General features: G+C 39.2%; 1 protein-coding gene across 1 annotated transcript; it reads left to right on the forward strand.

Annotated features, from left to right (window-relative positions):
- Positions 1-928: 928 nt before the first annotated feature.
- RNGTT (RNA guanylyltransferase and 5'-phosphatase) lies at positions 929-17,307 on the forward strand (the record flags this gene model as incomplete). The annotated part of the gene is made up of 5 exons (XM_009874548.1): positions 929-965; positions 4,323-4,398; positions 7,528-7,777; positions 16,303-16,412; positions 17,206-17,307. Coding segments are annotated over 5 exons (575 nt in total), but the record flags the coding sequence as incomplete, so codon positions are not given.
- Positions 17,308-19,988: the final 2,681 nt, after the last annotated feature.

Raw genomic sequence — 19,988 nt, forward strand, 5'->3', positions numbered from 1 at the left:
TCCAACCCCTGACATTCTGTGATTTTGTGAATTATCTGCAAACATATGATACGTGCATCCTGGTTTTGTAAATTCTGCTGACATATATGCAGGTTATGTGTTGCCCAAGTATTGTTTTGGTATTTGATGGTCTGGTTTATCCGAAGTCATATATGATAACTAACTGATCAGAGATTCTTTGCCAAAACAAAAAAAAAGTTCTCAATTTCATCTGGGTAGCTTCTAGTTTTAGTTAAAACCATTTTATTCTAATTTCTGCTAAGCATATTAATGCTTAGCTCTCTCTGCAAACTGTCAGAGACGAGAAATTACTTTGTGGTTGAATTTCCAGAGTCAGGGTGGGTGTTGCCCTCAAGCCTCTGTGCTGATTCTTCAGCCTTCCAGAATCTGAGGTGTCTGTGCGACTTTGGAGCGCCTGGAAAAGTTATTGTAGGGGTCATCGATAAGAGCTTGGTTAAATAAGCTTATATGTTAATACAGTTTAGAATTCATGCAGAGTCACAGAATTTACCGGAGCAGAGGCTGTTGGAAGGAGCCTGCGGAAGTCCTGTGGTCAGTTGCTCTTCCTCAGAGCAGGGCCAGTGAAAGCAACTTGCTCAGGGCTGTGCCCATTGGGGTTTTGGCCATCTCCAGGGCTGGATACTCCACAACACGTTCTGGCAACCTCTTCCAGTGTTTACTCCCCCTTGCAACATACTTTTTTTTTCTTACATTAAAACAGAGTTTATTTTATTTCAGTTTGTGGACATTGTTGCTTGTCCTGTCACAAAATACCACTGAGAATCTTGAATCTTGTTGGGGGTTTTCAGTGCTTGAGAGATTTAATTTGGGCACACACTTTTACCCACAGTTTTCTTTGAGGTACTTTTTATTTCTTTATTTCACATAGAATGAATTTTTGAGACCTATGTTTTCTTCTCTCACGCAGGTATGTGATACAGAAAATGAGGAACTGCTAAATGAGAGTAAGTGGGATGAATCATCAACAGTATTTTAGAACTCGTACCAGGGCTTCAGATACTGTCGGTGACTGATCCCACTCACTCTCATTTAACAGTTCCCCATTCTTCGCTCTCCTTTCACAGCTCCTCTACTTGATCCTCCAATAAAATTTCAAAACTTGAAATAATTGTCATGACCAGCAATTTATATGGAGCATGGACAGGATGGTGATAGCTGGAGCAGACCCATTTAGCCAGTATTTCAACTTTTAGAATGCCATTTTTAGTTTTCAGTCATTAACTTTTTGACTTCTATGAATTGTGGAATGTTCCTCCATTATTTAGATTGTTCCATCTCTAAGGAAAAAAAGTCAATTAGGAGGAGTCAAGAAGGAAATAATTTGTTGGCTAAGATTTTTAAATAGAATCATAGAATCGTAGAATGGACTAGGCTGGAAATAACCTATGCTCTAGACTTTCATAGTAAAAGAGAGATGTTGGAATTTTCTGTTTCCCTTCCATGAATTAATGAAAAATTGTTTCCTCTGACAGAGCATCAGAGGAACTAGTGTGGAGGTTGTTTTTACCAAAAGTGAAAGCAGCCTGCAGCGGTGATAGTGCTGCATCCAGTGTGATCTTTCCTTTCCAAGCCACTGATCTCATTACTGAGATGCTTTTTTCCTTGTCATGTATATAAAATTATTGACTTAAATTTCTTGGTAGCAGGTAACAGCTGCAGGACTTATTGATTGCAGTTGTGTGCTATTTTCTTTCAAGTGGCAAGAATAGATATCAAAAGAGACCAAAATATGAATAAATGAACAAAATTTTCTATTCAGCTAGAATAATATAGGATGGAAAGTTTATTTTTGCAACTTGAAGGACTGGAGTATGCCTGCCAAACTTAAGGAAACAAAATGCAGACATTTTGCTTAAGCAGAAAACAAAGGAAAATGATTGCTGGGAACAAATTCTGTAAGAAAGCGAAAAGTGATTTAATTTGATGCAAGTGACACAGTTTTTAATATTATTAAATGGTTAGAGTAGATGAATCCAAGAAATTAGCCTTGCTTTATTAAGAAGGGAAGCTTGGTGGGTGGGCGCAAAACCTGACCCTGATCTAGTTGATGTGTATTTCTGTTTACCCATATAATAACTCTGGGGTTTATCAGCCTCTGCAGGCATTTTTTGGATGTCCTGTAAAAAGAATAAGATACTTGCAGTGTAGAGGAGCATATAGGAAAAAAGATAGATATTCACATTTTGTCTGAATAAGCATCAAGTGAATTGTTGCTAAACTTGGTTTACTAACTATGGCAGAGAAATAAGCAAATCTGACCATTTGAGGCAGAGGTCAGATGGTCAGAGGGCTGGAGCAGCTCTCCTACGAGGACACGTTTGTTCAGCCTGGAAAAGAGGTGACTCTGGTGACTTACAGTGGTACCTGAAGGGGGCCTATAAGAAGGCAGAGAAGAGACTTTTTACAAGGGCCTGGATTCATAGGACAAGGGGTAATGGGTGGAAACTGGAAGAGCCTAGGTTCAGGCTAGATATAAGGAGGAAGTTCTTTACCCTGAGGGTTGTGAGGCACTGGAAGAGGTTGCCCAGGGATCTTGTGGATGCCCCATCCCTGGAAGTGTTCAAGGCCAGGTTGGATGGAGCATTGAACGACCTGATCTAGTGGGAGGTGTCCCTGCCATGGCGGGGGGGGTGGAACTGGATGATCTTTGAGGTCCCTTCCAACCCAAATCATTCCATGGTTCTCTGGTTCTGTGAAATCAATTAAAACTTAATTAAATGAGTTGCCTCGTGGTGCCAGGTCCTGCACTTGCTTCACAACAACCCCCAGCAACCCTACAGGCTTGGGGAGGAGTGGCTGGAGAGCTGCCAGGCAGAGAGGGATGTGGGGGTGTTGATGGACAGCCGGCTGAACATGAGCCAGCAGTGTGCCCAGGTGGCCAAGAAGGCCAAAGGCATCCTGGCCTGGATCAGGAATAGTGTGGGCAGTAGAACCAGGGAAGTGATTTTACCCCTGTTCAGGGCACTGGTGAGGCCGCATCTTGAGTACTTTGTCTGGTTTTGAACCCCTCAGTATGCCCAAAGAAGGGTAACGAAGCTGGTGAAGAGCACGTGTGTTGTGAGGAACGGCTGAGGGGAACTGGGGTTGTTCAGTCTGGAGGATTCTGAGGGGAGACTTTATCGCTCTCTGCAATGCCCTGAAAGGAGGCTGTAGCAAAGCAGTGTTGGGCTCTTCTCCCAGGTAACAAGCAATAGGACAAGAGGGAATGGCTTCAGGTTATGCCGGGGGAGGTTTAGGTTCGCCATTAGGAAAAAATTCTCAATGGAAAGGGTTGTCAAGCACTGGCACAGGCTGCCCAGGGCAGTGGTGCAGTCCCCATCCCTGGAAGTGTTTAGCAGACATGTCGATGTGGTGCTTAGGGACATGGTTCAGCGCTGAACCTGGCATTACTAGGTTAACAGTTGGACTCGATAATCCTAAAGGTCTTTTTCAGTATAAACAACTCAGTGATTCTATGCTCACAACTGAGAAATTTGTTAACATTAAGAATAATTGTGTTTATTAGTGGAAACTCTGCTATTTATAATTTAAAATGCAATATGAAGAGGAAGCAACATCTTGCCTGAGAATCCTTAATATTTTTAATAGTGGGAATTTTCAGGCTGGTTTGTGTGTCACTAGATGGTGCTGTTGCCTTGAGGGAAGGAAAAAGTTCGAATGCATTTGACTTCCCCGTCTTTCACTGGGGGATAAATTCAGTAAAATAGAGGCTGAAGACTTAATGCATTTTTTGTTACATTGAAAAGATAGGTAATTCAAGGTGTTTATACTGTTGTATAGTTTTCCTTTTGTATATTTTTTTTTTCAAAATTAATAATTCTGATCTTAGCATGGTAATAGCTAATTTGAATTAGAATTGTGATCTCTTGACACTGCTCTCAGATTTGAGGTAGGGTAACCTGGATATGCTTTTTGCGCTTGATGGTGTGAATCCACTAAAAGCACAATTATAGAATTTGATTGTATCGTTATGTGTTCTGATAAGCATTTTGAGCAGTCACAAAAAAATACTTTGAATCTATCTGTGTTAGATATATTTAAGTTGCATTAAGGTAGTGCTTTTGAGTTGAGATAAACTGAAGTATCCTATACTCTTGTTGCTAATAATTTGCAGAAAGAATGTAATAGATTGCTTTTTAGGCTTGTGTGCCTTACATGATCCGGGCTGCCTTAATGGGAAGGGAAATAATTCTTTAATATTACTGATAAAGGTAGAAGGATTCAAAGCCACACCTGGGAAAATAAAGCATGTTTGTTAAAACTACTTGCAAATGATTATCTCGTTTTCTTGTCTTGCCTAGGTGTCCATTGCACACATGGTTTCAATAGAACTGGCTTTCTGATCTGTGCCTTTTTGGTCGAGAAGCTGGACTGGAGGTAACTTTGAATGTTTATTCAGTGTGTTTCGCTCATTGTCCTAACAGCAGCTATCCTAATGTATTCACTGTTTGTTATTTTAAAATTGCATACTAATCTTGAACAAACAAGTTATATTAACATTATTCGTATCATCCCTTGGTAGCTAAGCCTGTTTCAGTCAAGCTTTCTAGGTCTGGTAGGTCAAAAGTCAGCCGTACCTGCTATGTGTGGGCTTTTAGGAGTGTATATATGGTATTGTGTCTCTTTCCTATGACATGTCCCACATTTTGAGTAAGAACACAGAGTTCAGAGATGCCTGAAAGATTATTTTTGACTTTATCATCTTTTTCATGTAGATTTGCGTGTCGACTTTTTTGATTTTTGTTTTTTTTAAATTCTTTTTTTGTTGAGTTCTGAAGAGATCAGCTAGAGCAACAGCAGAATGACATACCTGCTTCTGAGGAATTGGAGGGAGACAAAGTCCTTATTTCCGACTTGTTATTTGACTAAAGTCTACAGCATGCTTTTATATGGACTCGCCTGGGTGTTCAGTTTTTTTGTGATTTAAGAATGTTGGTGCCTTCGTAAAGACTTTTTCAAATAGCATTAAGTGTAAAAAAAATTTGCTTATACTATGCTGGTGGATGTGACTTTTGCATGTTTGGTAGTATTCACAACACAATGTTTTGTCCCTTTCGGGTTCCTGTGCAATGCACATTTCTTAACAAGCCCCTGAAGCATTCTAATATTTATTGTGTGGTCCTTGAGGTGAGGAGAATTCTGCTGCTGTTGCAGCAGTGTCTTATGACTGGACATACAGTTGTTTGGTGCTTAGCATGTATGTGCAGGCTGGTTGTAAAGAACTAGGTCGTTGTAGTCTGTCAGTAAACTTGGATTGAAGACATTGGAGTAATGGAGAGAGAACACCATTCACAGTGGCTGGCTGAATCTTGGCAGAGTTTAGCTGAGTATAGGAAGTAGACAGAGATACAGATTACCTTTCTGGTATTATTCTAGTTGTTCTTATTAACCAGTGAATTTGTATGCTTTTAATCTTAACAATTTAAAAGCGGCATGCAATAATTAAATTCAGAATTGGTCCTTTGTTTTGAAGAGGAAATGTACTGGAACCTGTTTGAAACTCCTGCTTTTATGCAGCCTTTCTTTATTTTCAGACCTCTGTGGGAAAAGCCTTAAAACTTAACAGCCGTGTCTCTGGTTTGTGGTTTTTTTTTTTTTTCATTCAGGTAGTTGTGTCAAGTTTGTTCATCTCTGTATGAATTTTTTTTAACAGAACACCCAGATGTCACCTGGTAGGGAAGAATGTTCACAGCCAAAGAATGAGTTTTGACAAGATGGTAGTTAATGCTACGCATGTATCAAGAGAAATCCAATTTGCCATATCATTCCTTAAATAAGGCACTGTTACTTGCTGATGAGGAAATAAGATTTTCCTAATGGAAGAAATCCATCTGTATTAATTCCTTAAGCATATGATATAGGAGTGCTAATGATGTATTGTGAACAGAGATATATTTTACAGTTAGTTTAGAGAAAGGTCACCTGGACTGAAAGCTCTCCAGCTAGTGGTCAGAAAACTTACTTCATTTATTTTTCCACAACTTATTTTTCTGAAAGACTTGCTGTGTTTCTAGAACTTGGAAAATATGGTTGCTTTCAACTAGGTTTCTGGGCTTGAAATCTCTGCTGCCTCTTCTGGCTTCCATTGCTGTCTATTCTGGAATAGTTCTCCTAATGTCATCAGAGACAAATCTGAGCATCTTTCAGGCCACATCCCTTTTTGTTTGTTTTGACCTTTCGGTGGCATTGACTACAGAAGACGTGAAACAATCTGGTAAAGATACCAAAGTAAAAAATGTCTTGTGAGGAAGAAATTAGGAGTCTTGGAAAACATAATGGAAAAGAAAGCTTCTTCTAAATACCTCAGATTCTTAAACTGTCCTTTCTGAGATCTGATGACTAAACATCTGATAGTCTCACTCTGGAAAGTGTTTTGTTTTCTCCTCTTAGCAAAGATAGGAAGAGCAATCTGAATTTACAGGCTCTTAGAAAGTGTTTCTGTCTGTTCTGGGAAATTTGCCTCATGAATTTCTCAAGCTCCTTCCCATATTGTACAGATCAAACAAAATATGGTTTTTGTATTTAAGTTCTTTATTCTATTTTAGCTTTGTTTTCCTTGTTCCAGTGGCAGGCTATTTTCTTACCTGAAAAAATTATTTTCAGGGCCTATAATGTGTGCCTTTGTTCCAGCTAAGATACACGCTTATCAAGAAGCCTAAAAGGGGCATTCACTTTTTGTGATTTCTCCTCTCTTATTTAGGAAGATTTCTAAATATTGATCCATGAAGCATTACTGCTTCACACAGCCGTGATAAATTGAAGACAAAATTGTGTCCAGCGTTTTCTGTTAAGCATTTTTATAGGGTCTGTGAAAATAGCAACAGTAAAACCCTTCACTGTTTAATATTTTGGAGTGCTTTCCAGTTGGCTAGTAAAGGTGCATGACAGTTAGTTTTGATTTCTAATCTTTTTGTGACCTAGTCTCCAGTTTTAATGAAGCACTTAAATGTTAGCTGCATAATAAAAGACTTCAGAATTACTTTTTTTTTTTAATATAAGAAACCTCTGGAAAGAGAAATGATTTCGAAAGATTAGGGTGCTTTTTCCCAGTGTGATGGCAAAACCTGTAATGAAAGGAAAGATAATTCTTAGAGGGAGAAATACGGCTGTATTTGAATTTTAACACTCGCATTTTTCATTAAGTTTGTTCATCATTTTCTGTGGTCTTTTTTGCCTTTATTCAGTCCTTAAGCACTTACCTGTGTGTCACCCATAAAAGTTTTACTATTAGCCACAATAAAGCTAAGATGAAGCAGCGTGAGCTGCAGTTACTTCTCAGAACACACGCAGTGCCTACGTAACTATGCAGAACCTTGTGCAAAGGCAACTGAAAAAGCCAGGCTGAACTAAGCATGATATTTCAAATATAATGAATGTGTTTGCAATTACTGGTTTGGAATTTGTTTTAATTCTGAGTCCAAATAAATCTCAACATTTTATAAGGCATAACATGACTAAAACACGTGAATGAAGCATCCAGAATGATATTCAATTTTTATTTGACAGTATTGAGGCTGCTGTGGCTACTTTTGCTCAGGCTAGACCACCAGGTATTTATAAAGGTGACTATTTGAAGGAATTATTTCGTCGCTATGGAGATGAAGATGATGCACCATCACCACCTGAGCTACCAGAATGGTGCTTTGATGAAGACGAAGAGGAGGACGATGATAATGATAAAACAGGAGGCCAAGAATCAGAACCTGGATCATCAAGCTCTTCTTTTGGCAAGAGGAGGAAAGAACGCCTAAAACTGGTATTTTTTGATTAAGAACTTAATATTCTAATTGCTAAACTTAAGTTCATAAGCTCATAGTCATCAGTTACTCCCTAATACATGCTAGACAAGTGTCAGTGCTGGTAGTGTTGTCTCTTACCAGGAAAAAACCTGGTGGATTAATTCCAAGTTTTCTTATGTTTCCTATGTCAACCTTGAACTTTAACATTCAACACTTCAACTATTCTCTTTGTAAAAATTACTTTAAAAAAATGCTATACTAGAAAAATTTTAAGTTTGAGTTGAGATAGTAAAGCTCTTTCTAATTACTCACTCTGTTTTTAGAGGTGATATTTTATTGGGAGGGGATTAAGCAGTTTCTACTTACTTTTTTGTAGTCATGAGGATGAAATTTAGAATTTTTTAATTCAATTCTTGTTTTAGTAAATATTCTTTTGCAAATTTTGGAGGATTGAGACTTGGATTAGCAAAAAAGCAATATGAATTTAAACACTTGAAGGCAACTTTAAAATTATATTTTGTTCAAAGATGTTTTAACTGTAAAATAATAAATATGGCTTATCACATACTGTGATTATTTTGACATACCTCTACATAATTCTGATGAAATAAGTTGCTGTACTTACCATAATGCAGAATTAATACTCACGTATAAAAGATCATCTTGTATCATCTGAAGACTAATGGCTTAGTTCTCTCCAAATTCCTGACTTTTTTTTTTAATTTGCAGATAAAGTAGGGGAGAATGTTGCTGAGTGCAAAAATAGATTTGGTGCTTTTTGCATAATGCTAAATTATTTTACTTGTGTGCTGAGGTGTGTTTTTTTGCAAACACTTGGAAATCCTCATATGAAATAAGCTGCAGAAATGCATTTTGTTGTTACTGCAGCTGCTCAACATGGTTTATGGATGGAGTATGGAAGAAATTAACCTGAAAAGGATATAAAATCTAGTCCAAAGAAGCAAGATGAACTTTGAACTTTCAAATAGTCCATCAGTTGGAATAAAAAAATACCCACACTGTAAAAAAAACATAGTAAAAAAAATATTTAGGGATATGGCCACTACCTCCATTAGTCTTGCAGTAAAACATTGATGTCTAAAAAATTTATTTGGGCTAGAACCTCAAAACTCTTATTTTGACTTGCCTTTAGATGCATTAGCAAATGAAGTGTGATGGTGAGGTCCAACGACAGCCTCTTTTCAAAGTAAACTGATTTGTTTAACAGGAATCATGATACTGGCTTACCAGGTTTCTTCTTATCTGCCACCATAGTGTGTTTTTCTTTTATGAAGGCTGAAAGCTAAATTATACGAATAAGCATATTAATAACTAAGAGTAATTATAAGTTAGAGAATTTATGAAAGAAAGAATCATCTAGTTAATATGCATATTCGTATAATTCAGTTTTGCAGCTCTGGAGGAACATTCTTTGACGTGAAGAGGAGGAACGGGGAGAATTCTTTACCGTGGTTCTTGGCTGGCAGATTGGACTGCTGCTTAACTGAGTAGAGATGGATACAATCTATTTGTGATTCCTTGTAAATATGCGATCTACAGGGTGAATGATTATCAGGTAAATACCTCTTGCTCAGATTTTCTTATTTTACGTTCTAAAGGACCAAATTTTCAGCATTGCGTTGATTTCCTTCAGCAGATGTTTTCAGTCTTGTAATCTGACTCTTTCTCTAAATGCCTTGGCACAGACATTTGTCACATCAGAGGTGGCTGTGGTGATAGTGGTGTTCTGAAATGTTTTCATTTTGATTCACATCTTTGTGAGGCACAGCAAAAAAAAGTTCAGGGGTAGAGGAGGTGACACCTCCCGGGCATCCCACTAGGATGATGAGCAGTCTGAAGTAACTGCCCAGCTAATCTGCAAAGTGAAGTTAGCACGCTGTCCATTTCAGAAACTCCATCTTGGATGTGAGAAACTTTACTGCAGCATCTTCCACTAGAACTTCCGTATTTTGGGGTCAAAAAGTCTTGACAGCCTTTCTTTTCTACGCTATAGAAACTGTGGGAACCCTTAGAATTACACCGCTAGTTTCTTTTGTTGTCCCCTGAATGCAGTTGACAGGCAACACCAAATCTATTTGCTGTAGTCTGAGATGCTACGTCCGAAATCCGAAGACATTTTGACTTTGTCAGTGTGTGCCATGATGACTGTGGCATTGAAGCAACGTTATTAATTGACCACTTAGAATCTCACTTCAGGAAAAAAAATAATAAAACCTTCAGGAAAAAAAAAATACTTGGTGTTGCGAATAGGGCAAAAAGTTCTAATTCTGAGTTAGAACCTTCAAACTTTTCATGGGTCAACCAGATCTTTTACTTTTATGAAGGAATCCCATCTGTTCTGGTCCCATGTGAGCTGCAGATTTCGCAGGCGTTACAGGGTATAATATGCAGTGCTTCTAAAACGAATGGTGACACCTCAGTCTGGAAGAGGTGGTAGCTCTTAACGATTTTGAGTGCAGGTGCCTCTATGAGACACAGGGAAACGGTTAAGCCTTATGGTTGACATAGTTAGCAAGGATAAGATTTATTGTTTAACTATCAAAGTATGTTAATTCTACATATTAGTGACTCTTTTTTTCTGCCTAACCTACTTTTTTTGCCAAAGTTTAATCACCCCTATACTTTCCGTTCTACCCACGGGTGTCTTGATGGAACAAGATTGTTTTCTGATTTTGCGGCAGCGTTTTATGTACTTGAGTATGAGTGTCATTTCCTTTTAGCCTTCTCTTTCTCCACATTACATGCCAATTTTTTCTCTTTTTCCCTGTAGTCCCTTTTATGCTTCTGACCATTCTTGTCGTGCTTTGTAGTCTGTCACGTTGACTCACATTTTTCTGAGACTGTGATGCCTATAATAGAACACAAGCCTCTAGCTGAGGCTGGTCTAGTGCTTAATAGGGAGGAATTAATTTCACATGTCTTAAGGCTAATGCTTCTGTTTATATATCTCAATATAATTGCCTTTTACAAGACAGAATAATACTAATTCAGGTTTTGGTCTCCTGCTGCCTCCGTATCTTTTTCTCTAATTATCTACCAGTGTGTGTTTGTATAACTGCTTATTCCTTATTAGTGTAGAACTTTGTTTATACTGAATTGCACAATGTTTTTTCCAGCCCATTCTTAGTTTTAAGGCCATCGAATTCTTAAGCTACCACCACAGTCTGTATCACTCTTACTAAATTCACAGATGTCACAAAAATAAGGATATGCTAATAGGAAATTTAGGGAAAATACACACCCCACAAATCCTTCTCAATATAGTCTTTCATTTTGTTAGTGAAACATTAACCCAGAACCCCTGAACCCAGTTTTGAAACAGATTGCTCTTCTGTTTTATAGAAGTTACTTTTACCCCGTGTTTTCCAAGTTCCTCTATGAAAACAAGACAAGCAAATAAATGACAAGGCAAGACAGACTCCACCATCAAATCATGCTTCTCCCAATTCTGTGAAGCCTGTTCCATCACCAAAACCAAGTGAACAGTTGAACACTGTTATTTCTTGAGTAAGAGTCAGTGTGACTTTGTGTATATTTTTTTCTTGTATGTGCTTAGCGGCAGTTCCTGTGATATGTTCCTGTATTTCTAGGTGTTAAGCTGATCAGTGTAACTCCCTGGTTCTCACAGAATCACAGAATGGACCAGGCTGGAAGGGACCTTAGAGGTCATCTAGTCCAACCTCCCTGCCATGGGCAGGGACGCCTCTCAACTAGACCAGGTTACTCAAGGCCTCATCCAACCTGGCCTTGAACACCTGCAGGGAGGGGGCATCCACAGCTTTTCTGGACAATTTATTCCAGAGTCTTGCCACCCTCGTACTGAAGAACTTTTTCCTAAGGTTCTCCTTTCCTCTCTTTTAGAAGACAGGGAGAGGTTGATTAGTACAGATGACGTGAAGGTTGTGCAGGGCGTAAACAGTAAGTGCATGCAGTTACCTTGGATCCATTAGGGTTTATAACTCTTGGCTGAGTAGCAGCGCTGAGGGCCTGAGGTGCTCCTGCTGAGCTTGAGACCTCTGAGAGCTCTACACTGTGTTCTCCTGTGTCCTGTTGCCACGGTGGGTTGTTAAACCAATGCTGGTGCAGAAGGTGCATGGATTTGCCTTAGTTTTGGCATCTGGTCCAAGGAAGTGTCCTTGTGAAACCTAGAGCACCTAGTTAGCCAAGCATGGATGCGTAAGAGGCTCACCTTGTTTTCGTAGCACTGTGCCTTAGCTAGCGATGGCAGGCACCAGTTTCATGTCTATGATTTTTTTCTTTCCTGGAAAATCTTTCCTGTTGCCTGCCTTCTGCTTCAGTCTTTGCAGTCACACTGCCATCGCAGTCTGCCGTTATTCTGAGAAGCAAGGCACAACCACCGTCCTGTGTTTCATGATGCTCTTAACCAGCTGCTCAGAATTCAGGTGACGTGCTGGCCGGGCATTTGTAGCTGTCTGCCTTCCTCGCCCTGTCACCTGTGTGCTGCTGTACCTGCTGGTGCCTACAGAAATAATTTGGAATAAGTGACACGTTGCAAGCTGGTAGAGCTTAAGGCAGTTAAGGTTCTGAACTAAGGTATTGCTTTAGGATGTACTGTTCTTAAAATACAATTTGGTGATGCAACTGAGCCGATACTGACTAAATGGAGGCTGCACTGAAAACTGTGGTCACACTTTCCCTGTGCTTCTTGTGTTCCTTCTCCTTCCCTTGTGCTGGCACTAGTGCTTACTCATCCAATGGTGAGCTAGTTTAGGATACTAATTTGGCAGAAAATGACTAATTCATGATGTTACTTGTGCCAGCTTAATTCCTAAACTTGCTCTATAGTAGAACAGATGAGTGCCATGGTGTGTGGAAAGGGAAGGGAGTAAAAAGGCTTCTTTCATCAGTTGTATGCAGCTAGATTTATTAAAACAAGTTTCAAGCATTTTAAATAACAGATATACAATACTTGTGTCTTCATTTGTGGGATTCATAGCTTGACAGGTGAAACTTCATGCTTTGATCTTCTTCATCTGCACTGAGAATTTCAGATGTTGTTGAAATAAGGCTGCTTGATTTGGAATCTCTATAGAAATCTTTAATTTTGTGGCTTGTAGACCTGATGGCTTTAATGTGTTCTGTTGTGCAGAACTTGTTTTTATTCCACTTGACGTGAAGCATTTTCTGGAATATATGAGTTTTATTTTCAGCCTTCTTCTATTGATTTCTACTTAGGGTTTCCTCTGGCGTTCAGGGGAGCACTTCCACTTTAGTAACCTGGTTTAGACAGAGAATGAAATTATCTAAGTGTATTTTTACACAAATATTTTATTACAAACCAGCTCTTTGTTTTCTAATTTATTAAGAAGTTTGTCTTAGATCAACTGAGAACCCTTAAATTTGCTGCTGCTTTAGTACATTCATTCTTTCGATTGTTTTTCCTACAGTCCTAAGTTTAAGTTTTGAGGCATATAACATGGTAGAGCACCCAGGTGGAGATGAAATCTGTGTGATTGAGCTTCTTGTACTGGAATCACCATCTTGGTCTGATAAGATTAACATATTTAAATGAAAACATATGTCTTGAATATTTGGAGTGAGAAAAGTAGGACTTAATATCTTCATCTGCTGAGATTTTTATTTAAAAAAATTGCAACAAAACATCAAGACCCCCCCTGTCTAAAGATGTTTCTTTAGTGACTTTAATTCACTAATTACCAAACTACTTATATTTATCTCCCACGTTAGATCTCTGCAGTTAGTGGGCAGCTCTTACTTTCCCTGAATCAAGGAAAGCAAAGAATCATTGATCTAGAAATATTATTTATGTATTAAAACTTTTCATTTAACGTCTCATAGGTCAATTTTATCCTTGGTTTCCAGCTCACTTATTTTGAGGCCATACTTCTGACACACTTAGAAGTGGTGTCACAAAGGCTTCTTACAGGAAGAACTTTGTGACCTGTAACATGCAGTGGTTTGCTCCAGGTTTACAATAGTAATTAGGTTTAGATGCTCATCCTCAAGTGGATGTCTTACACTGCCTTATTATTATATACAGTTGTAGGAAAAAGTTTACGAACCTTCTGGAATTTCATGGTGTTCTGCATTAATTTGTCATAAAATTAAATCTAACTGCCATCTAAGTCAAAAGTATTGACAAATATAATGTGCCTAAAATAATAACACAAAAACAATTCTGATCCTCCATGTCTTTAGTGAACACACTCATTCTGCATTCAAAATGGTGGGGGAAAAAGTAAGTGAACCCTTGGAATCGGTAACTGGTTGACCCCTTCCCTCCCCCCCTTGGCAGCAATAACCTCAAACAGGCACTTTCTGTAGCTGTGGAGCAGAGCTGCACATCATTTAGGAGGGATTTTATCCTGTTCTTCCTGGCAGAACTGCTTTAGCTCTGTCATATTCTCTGGAGGTGTCATGTGTATGGCTCTCTTCAAGTTATTCCATAGCATCTCTACTGGGTTGAGGTCTGGGCTCTGACTTGGCCACTCCAAAGGGTGGATTTTGTTTTTCTGAAGCCATTCTGTTGTGGACTTGCTCCAGTGTTTTGAGTCATTGTCCTGTTGCATCACCTAACACTACAGAGTTTCAGCTCGTGTACAGACATTCTCATATTATTCTTTTTTGATACACTTGGGAATTCATCTTCCCCTCGGTGACTGCAAATCAGGCCCAAATCATGATGTTTCCTCCATCATACTTTACAACTGGGATGATGTTTTCATGATGATATGCAGTGCCCTTTTTACACCAGATGTGGTGCTGCATGTTCTTTCCAAATAGTTCAATCTTTGTTTCATCAGTCCGCAAAACATTTTGCCAATACCACTGTGCAGTGTCAATGTGCTCTTTCGCAAACTTCAGACGTGCAGCAATGTTCTTTGTAGTAATCAGCGGCTTTCTTCGTGGTGTCCTGCCATAAAAAACACTGAACAAGCAGGGTGTCTATGTACTGTAGGATCCTGAACACAGATGTTAGCCAGTTCCAATGACAGAATCATAGAATCATGGACAAGACCTTCAAGATCATCAAGTTCAACCTTTTCCTAGTCCTATGAACACCACTAAACCATGTCCTTCAACACAACATCTACCCATTTCTTAAAACACCTCCAGGGGCAGTGACTCAACCACCTCCTTGGGCAGCCTGTTCCAATGCCTGACACCCCTTTCAAGAAAAGAAGTTCTTCCTCATATCCAACCTGAACCTCTCCTGGTGCAACTTAAGGCCATTTACCCTTGTCCTGTTACTGACCACTAGGGAGAACAGACCAGCTCCTGCCTTGCTACAACCTCCTTTCAGGCATTTGTAGAGAGCGATGAGGTCTCCCCTCAGTCTCCTCCAGGCTAAACAGCCCCAGATCCCTCAGCCGTTCCTCGTAAGAGATATGTTTGAAATCCTTTACCAGCTTGGTAGCCTGCCTCTGTACCCTCTCCAGCACTTCAGTGTCCCTCTTCTAGGGAGGGAAATGATGCCTTTTACTCTTTGGCTCATTGATGAGTCTTCATTGTGCGCTTGGGGTCATTTTGACTGGACACCCACTTGGTAGAGTAGCCACAGTCCCAAAGTGTCTCTGATTGTTTGCATAACTGTAGACTGGTGAATTTCTAAGGACTTTTAAATCACTTTGTAACCCTTCCCAGCTTTATGTAAATCAACAGTTCTTGACCGTAGGTCCTCTGAAAGCTCATTTTGGCGAGGCACGGCTCACATAAGAATAGATCTTGTGTGGAGCAAACTCAGAAAAGTTTGAGTGTTTTTTATCAGTCAACATAGCTCTAGTCCACACCTCCAAACTCATTTGCTTAACAAGACCCAAGGTTAACCTGACTTCGATTAGCTTTTCTGAGGTCAGCTCAAAGGTTCACTTACTTTTTCCACTAGTATTTTGATTGCTGAATGAGTGTGCTCAATAAAGATGTGGAGGATCAAAATTATTTTTATGTTATTATTTTAGGCACATTTGTCAATACTCTTGAACTAGATTAGGGTTAGATCACATTTTATGACAAATTAATGCAGAACACCATGAAATTCCAAAAGGTTCACATACATTTTCTTGCAACTGTATTATTTTGCATCCTAAGGATGATTGATTGCTGCACATTCCATATGTGACCAATTTACTGTTAAACACTTGATACTTTCTTTTTAAATCACAACATTTTAGTTATGAGTGAAAAATGAGTTGAACTGATGGCGTAGCTTGCTGTGGGAACTTTCTTGAAAGTACTAACTAAACAGTGTGTATCCCTTACCATTTATCTTCTTTTTATTTTTTTTATGTAATCATTATTTTATTTTTCCCCTGTAAATAACACATTTTGTTTCCTGGGTTCCTAATATGGCTCACTAATTAGCTTAATGGCAAAGCTCAGCTGATGTATCTTGGTATTTAGGGTAAATCTTTAAGGAATATTTTAGCTAGTGTTGCTCATTGGAGTCGGGTTGTAAAACCAAACAATCTTACATTGATGTGTTTTTATATGCTTTTATGAAGGCTTAAATACTAATTTTATTTTTTCTGTTTTAATTTAGGGTGCAATTTTCTTGGAAGGAATAACAGTTAAATGTGTGACCCAGGTGACAACACAACCAAAGTTAGGAGGAATACGACAAAAATGTCAGCAGTTCTGTGGATGGGAAGGGTATGATAACATTTAGAACTTGTTTATTTGTACTGTCTAGACATGTTACATTTCTAGTTTTGCAAAAGGAAACAGCTCATTGTGAAAATGAAAGAGGTGACAATTTTTGGATGAATTGTTTAATAAAAAAAAAGCAAGCTTCATGAGAGAAACAGGTGAGGATCTTTAATTGTACTATGAAACAGAATGGTTGGTTACTGATATTAAGAAACAAGGTTCTAGAACTGTTTTTCCATTGACATAACAAAATGTTTTCAGATTAATTGCAAATTCCAGATGTAGTCTATCCCAGGTATTTGTCTAAAATTTAGTACCTGCTTAAGGAGTAGTAGACTTGTATATATAATAGCTATTACACTTCAATACTAAGGTGTAATCTTTGGGTTTGGATTGTGTTTGGATTTGTGTATAATGTTAATGAGAACATTGATTTTTAGTTCTCGTTATGAACTCTTCCTTTCCAAAGCTGACAATTCGGGAAGTTGCTCACAGTGTTTCCTAACTTGCTGATGCTTATAATTCTTCTAGTAATTTTAAATTCAGATATCTTTTCCTGCAAAATTAAAAGCTGGATGTTCCACGTAATGTGTTTTGTCATAAACAGAAACCCGTGTTCTTACCAGATAGGCATTTGATTCCTCTTGTAAAATACCTTATTGGAGAAGATGTTCTAACTCAAAAGTTAAACCTCCAGCAAGTTTGGTACAAGGTGTGACTTCAGTCTAGAGTGAAAAATGCGTTGCCTTGTCTGACTGTATTGCAGACATTAATAAACATTGTTCTTTTTTTTAAGGTCTGGTTTTCCTGGGGCACAGCCTGTTTCCATGGACAAGCAGAATATTAAATTTTTGGAGCAGAAGCCATACAAAGTTAGCTGGAAAGCAGACGGCACTCGGTAAGTTCATTTTAAATGAAAAAGAACACCAGCAAATTGGGTAGACTTCTGTATTTTCTCAGGAAAGTGAATTCATTTGTACAGAGGACAAAGGGTATTCTAACAATAAGACTGACTGCAAAATTTAATTCTTTTTCTGTCTTGGTACCCAACATTTGCTGAAGTTTGGAGCCAAGTTTCTTTTTAGCAACTGTTCTGCAGACTCTTCTCCATAACCCTTGCCTGTTCTATCAACAAAGACTTGCTGACAAGGTCTTAGAATAAACTTGGACAACAAGAAGAGTTTATTAAGCTGAATATTTATAAAGATAAACTAAAACTTCTCATTGATGCTTCAGAAGCTGGCTAGTTAGGACTTTTTCTTTTTTTTCTACTGTGATCCTTTGTTCAAACTTGTAGTCCTGTTCAGCCAAAGAATCAGTTGTTTCATTTTGTTTTCAGCCAGCAATGTGCCCTCGTGGCCAAGAAGGCCGATGGCATCCTGGAGTGTATTAGAAAGGGAGTAGCTACTAGGTGGAGAGAGGTCCTCCTGCCCCTCTACTCTGCCCTGGTGAGGTCACATCTGGAATATTGTGTCCAGTTCTGGGCCCCTCAGCTCAAGAAGGACAGGGAACTGCTGGAGAGAGTCCAGCGCAGAGCCACAAAGATGATGAAGGGAGTGGAACATCTCCCTTCTGAGGAAAGGCTGAAGGAGCTGGGTCTCTTTATCTTGGAGAAGAGGAGGCTGAGGGGTGATCTCATTAATGTTTATAAATATGTGAATGGGGAGTGTCAGGAGGACGGAGCCAGGCTCTTCTCAGTGATGCCCAGTGACAGGACAAGGGGCAATGGATTCAAGTTGGACCATAGGAGGTTCCACAAAAACATTGGAAAAAAACTTTTTCCCTGTGAGGGTGACAGAGCACTGGCACAGGCTGCCCAGGGAGGTTGTGGATTCTCCTTCTCTGGAGACATTCAAAACCTGCCTGGACGCGTTCCTGTGTGACCTACTGTAGGTGATCCTGCTCTGGCAGGGGGATTGGACTAGATGATCTTTTGAGGTCCCTTCCAACCCCTGACATTCTGTGATTCTGCGTGATTCTGTGATTCATGGGGTTTTTTTTTGTGGTGTGATCCTTTGTTCAAACTTGTAGTGTTGTTCAGCCAAAGAATCAATAGTTTCATATTCCCTCACCAGTTCTCTTACATTCACTATAGGGATGACTTTTTTTATAACAGACTATAAGCTGATGGGATTGATGTGATGGACCTCTTACTTCTGGTTAGAAATGCATCCTTGTAGTTAGTTTCTCCAGCATTCTCATGTTAGCATTTCAAAGTAGGAGAAATGCCATACACTATCAAAGACAGAATGGCAAACAGCTTTTCTCTCTGATTCTAACTGGTTATAGATCGGTCTCGACTGCATGAAATTTAGTTGTTGAAACGTGTGCATCTGATATCATCAGGTATCCTTACATTATATTGTCTCATATGAAAAAAGCCATGTCACGGAGGATTTAGTGTGCCCAGGTGGCCAAGAAGGCCAACAGCATCCTGGCTTGTATCAGGAATAGTGTGGCCAGTAGGACCAGGGAAGTGATTTTACCCCTTTACTGGGCACTGGTGAGGCTACAGCTTGAGTACTGTGTCTGGTTTTGGGCCCCTCAGTATGCAAAAGACGTTGAGGTGCTGGAGCGTGTCCAAAGAAGGGCAACAACGCTGATGAAGAGCACGTGTGTTGTGAGGAGTGGCTGAGGGGAGCTGGAGTTGTTCACCCTGGAGAAAAGGAGTCTAAGGGGACACCTTATCACTCTCTACAACTCCCTGAAAGGAGATTGTAGTGAGGTTAGGTCGGTCTCTTCTCCCAGGTAACAAGCGACAGGACAAGAGGGAACGGGTTCAAGTTGCGCCAGGGGAAGTTTAGATTGGATATTAGGAAAAACTTCTTCGCTGAAGGGTTCTGAAGCACTGGAATGGGTTGCCAAGGGTGGTGGTGGAGTCACCATCCCTGGACGTGTTTAAAAAAGAGTTGGATGTGGCACTTCAGGAGCTGGTTTAGTGTTAGGGTGGTGTAGGGCTGTAGGTTGGACTTGATGATCTTAAGGTCCTTTCCAACCTTTACAATTCTATGATTCTAAACAAATCTTTATTGAGTAACATTCCAAACCTCCAAAATCATACGTATTTTCATAGGGCCCATTTTTTTAATAGGTTGGAACATGTGTGAAATTTTAGCCGTTTTTTGTGCTTTTGACGTCATCATCAATGAGGATTGATTCTCTAACCTTATGTTTTTCTTCAATATTTCTGATTTCAAAACTAAAATCAAGAATCCCAGATATTAATGGAAATGATTTAAACCCATGCTACTCCTAGCATTCAGATCACAATCTTCCTTTTTGTTATGGGCACTGTTGTGAAGTAATAAGCTCATAGTCAGTAGTGTCTCAATAACAGGAAGAATTTAAATCGTGTGACACAATTTCAGTAGCTTGATTTTTATTTCTGAAAGATGTTCTTTACATGCAGTAGTATTTAAGCATTTATAATCTGTGCTAAGTGCTTTTATTCAATCGAAGCAAATGAATAGATGTTTAACCTGCTTCGAATAGGTCAGAAAAAGTGCAATTACAATGACTGTACACACGGCAAAAGGAGGATTTTTTAAGCACATTTGGGCATGATGCTTTAGTGAAAGA

This window comes from Apaloderma vittatum, unplaced genomic scaffold, assembly GCF_000703405.1.
Source record: "Apaloderma vittatum isolate BGI_N311 unplaced genomic scaffold, ASM70340v1 scaffold15490, whole genome shotgun sequence".
Taxonomy (NCBI): domain Eukaryota; kingdom Metazoa; phylum Chordata; class Aves; order Trogoniformes; family Trogonidae; genus Apaloderma; species Apaloderma vittatum.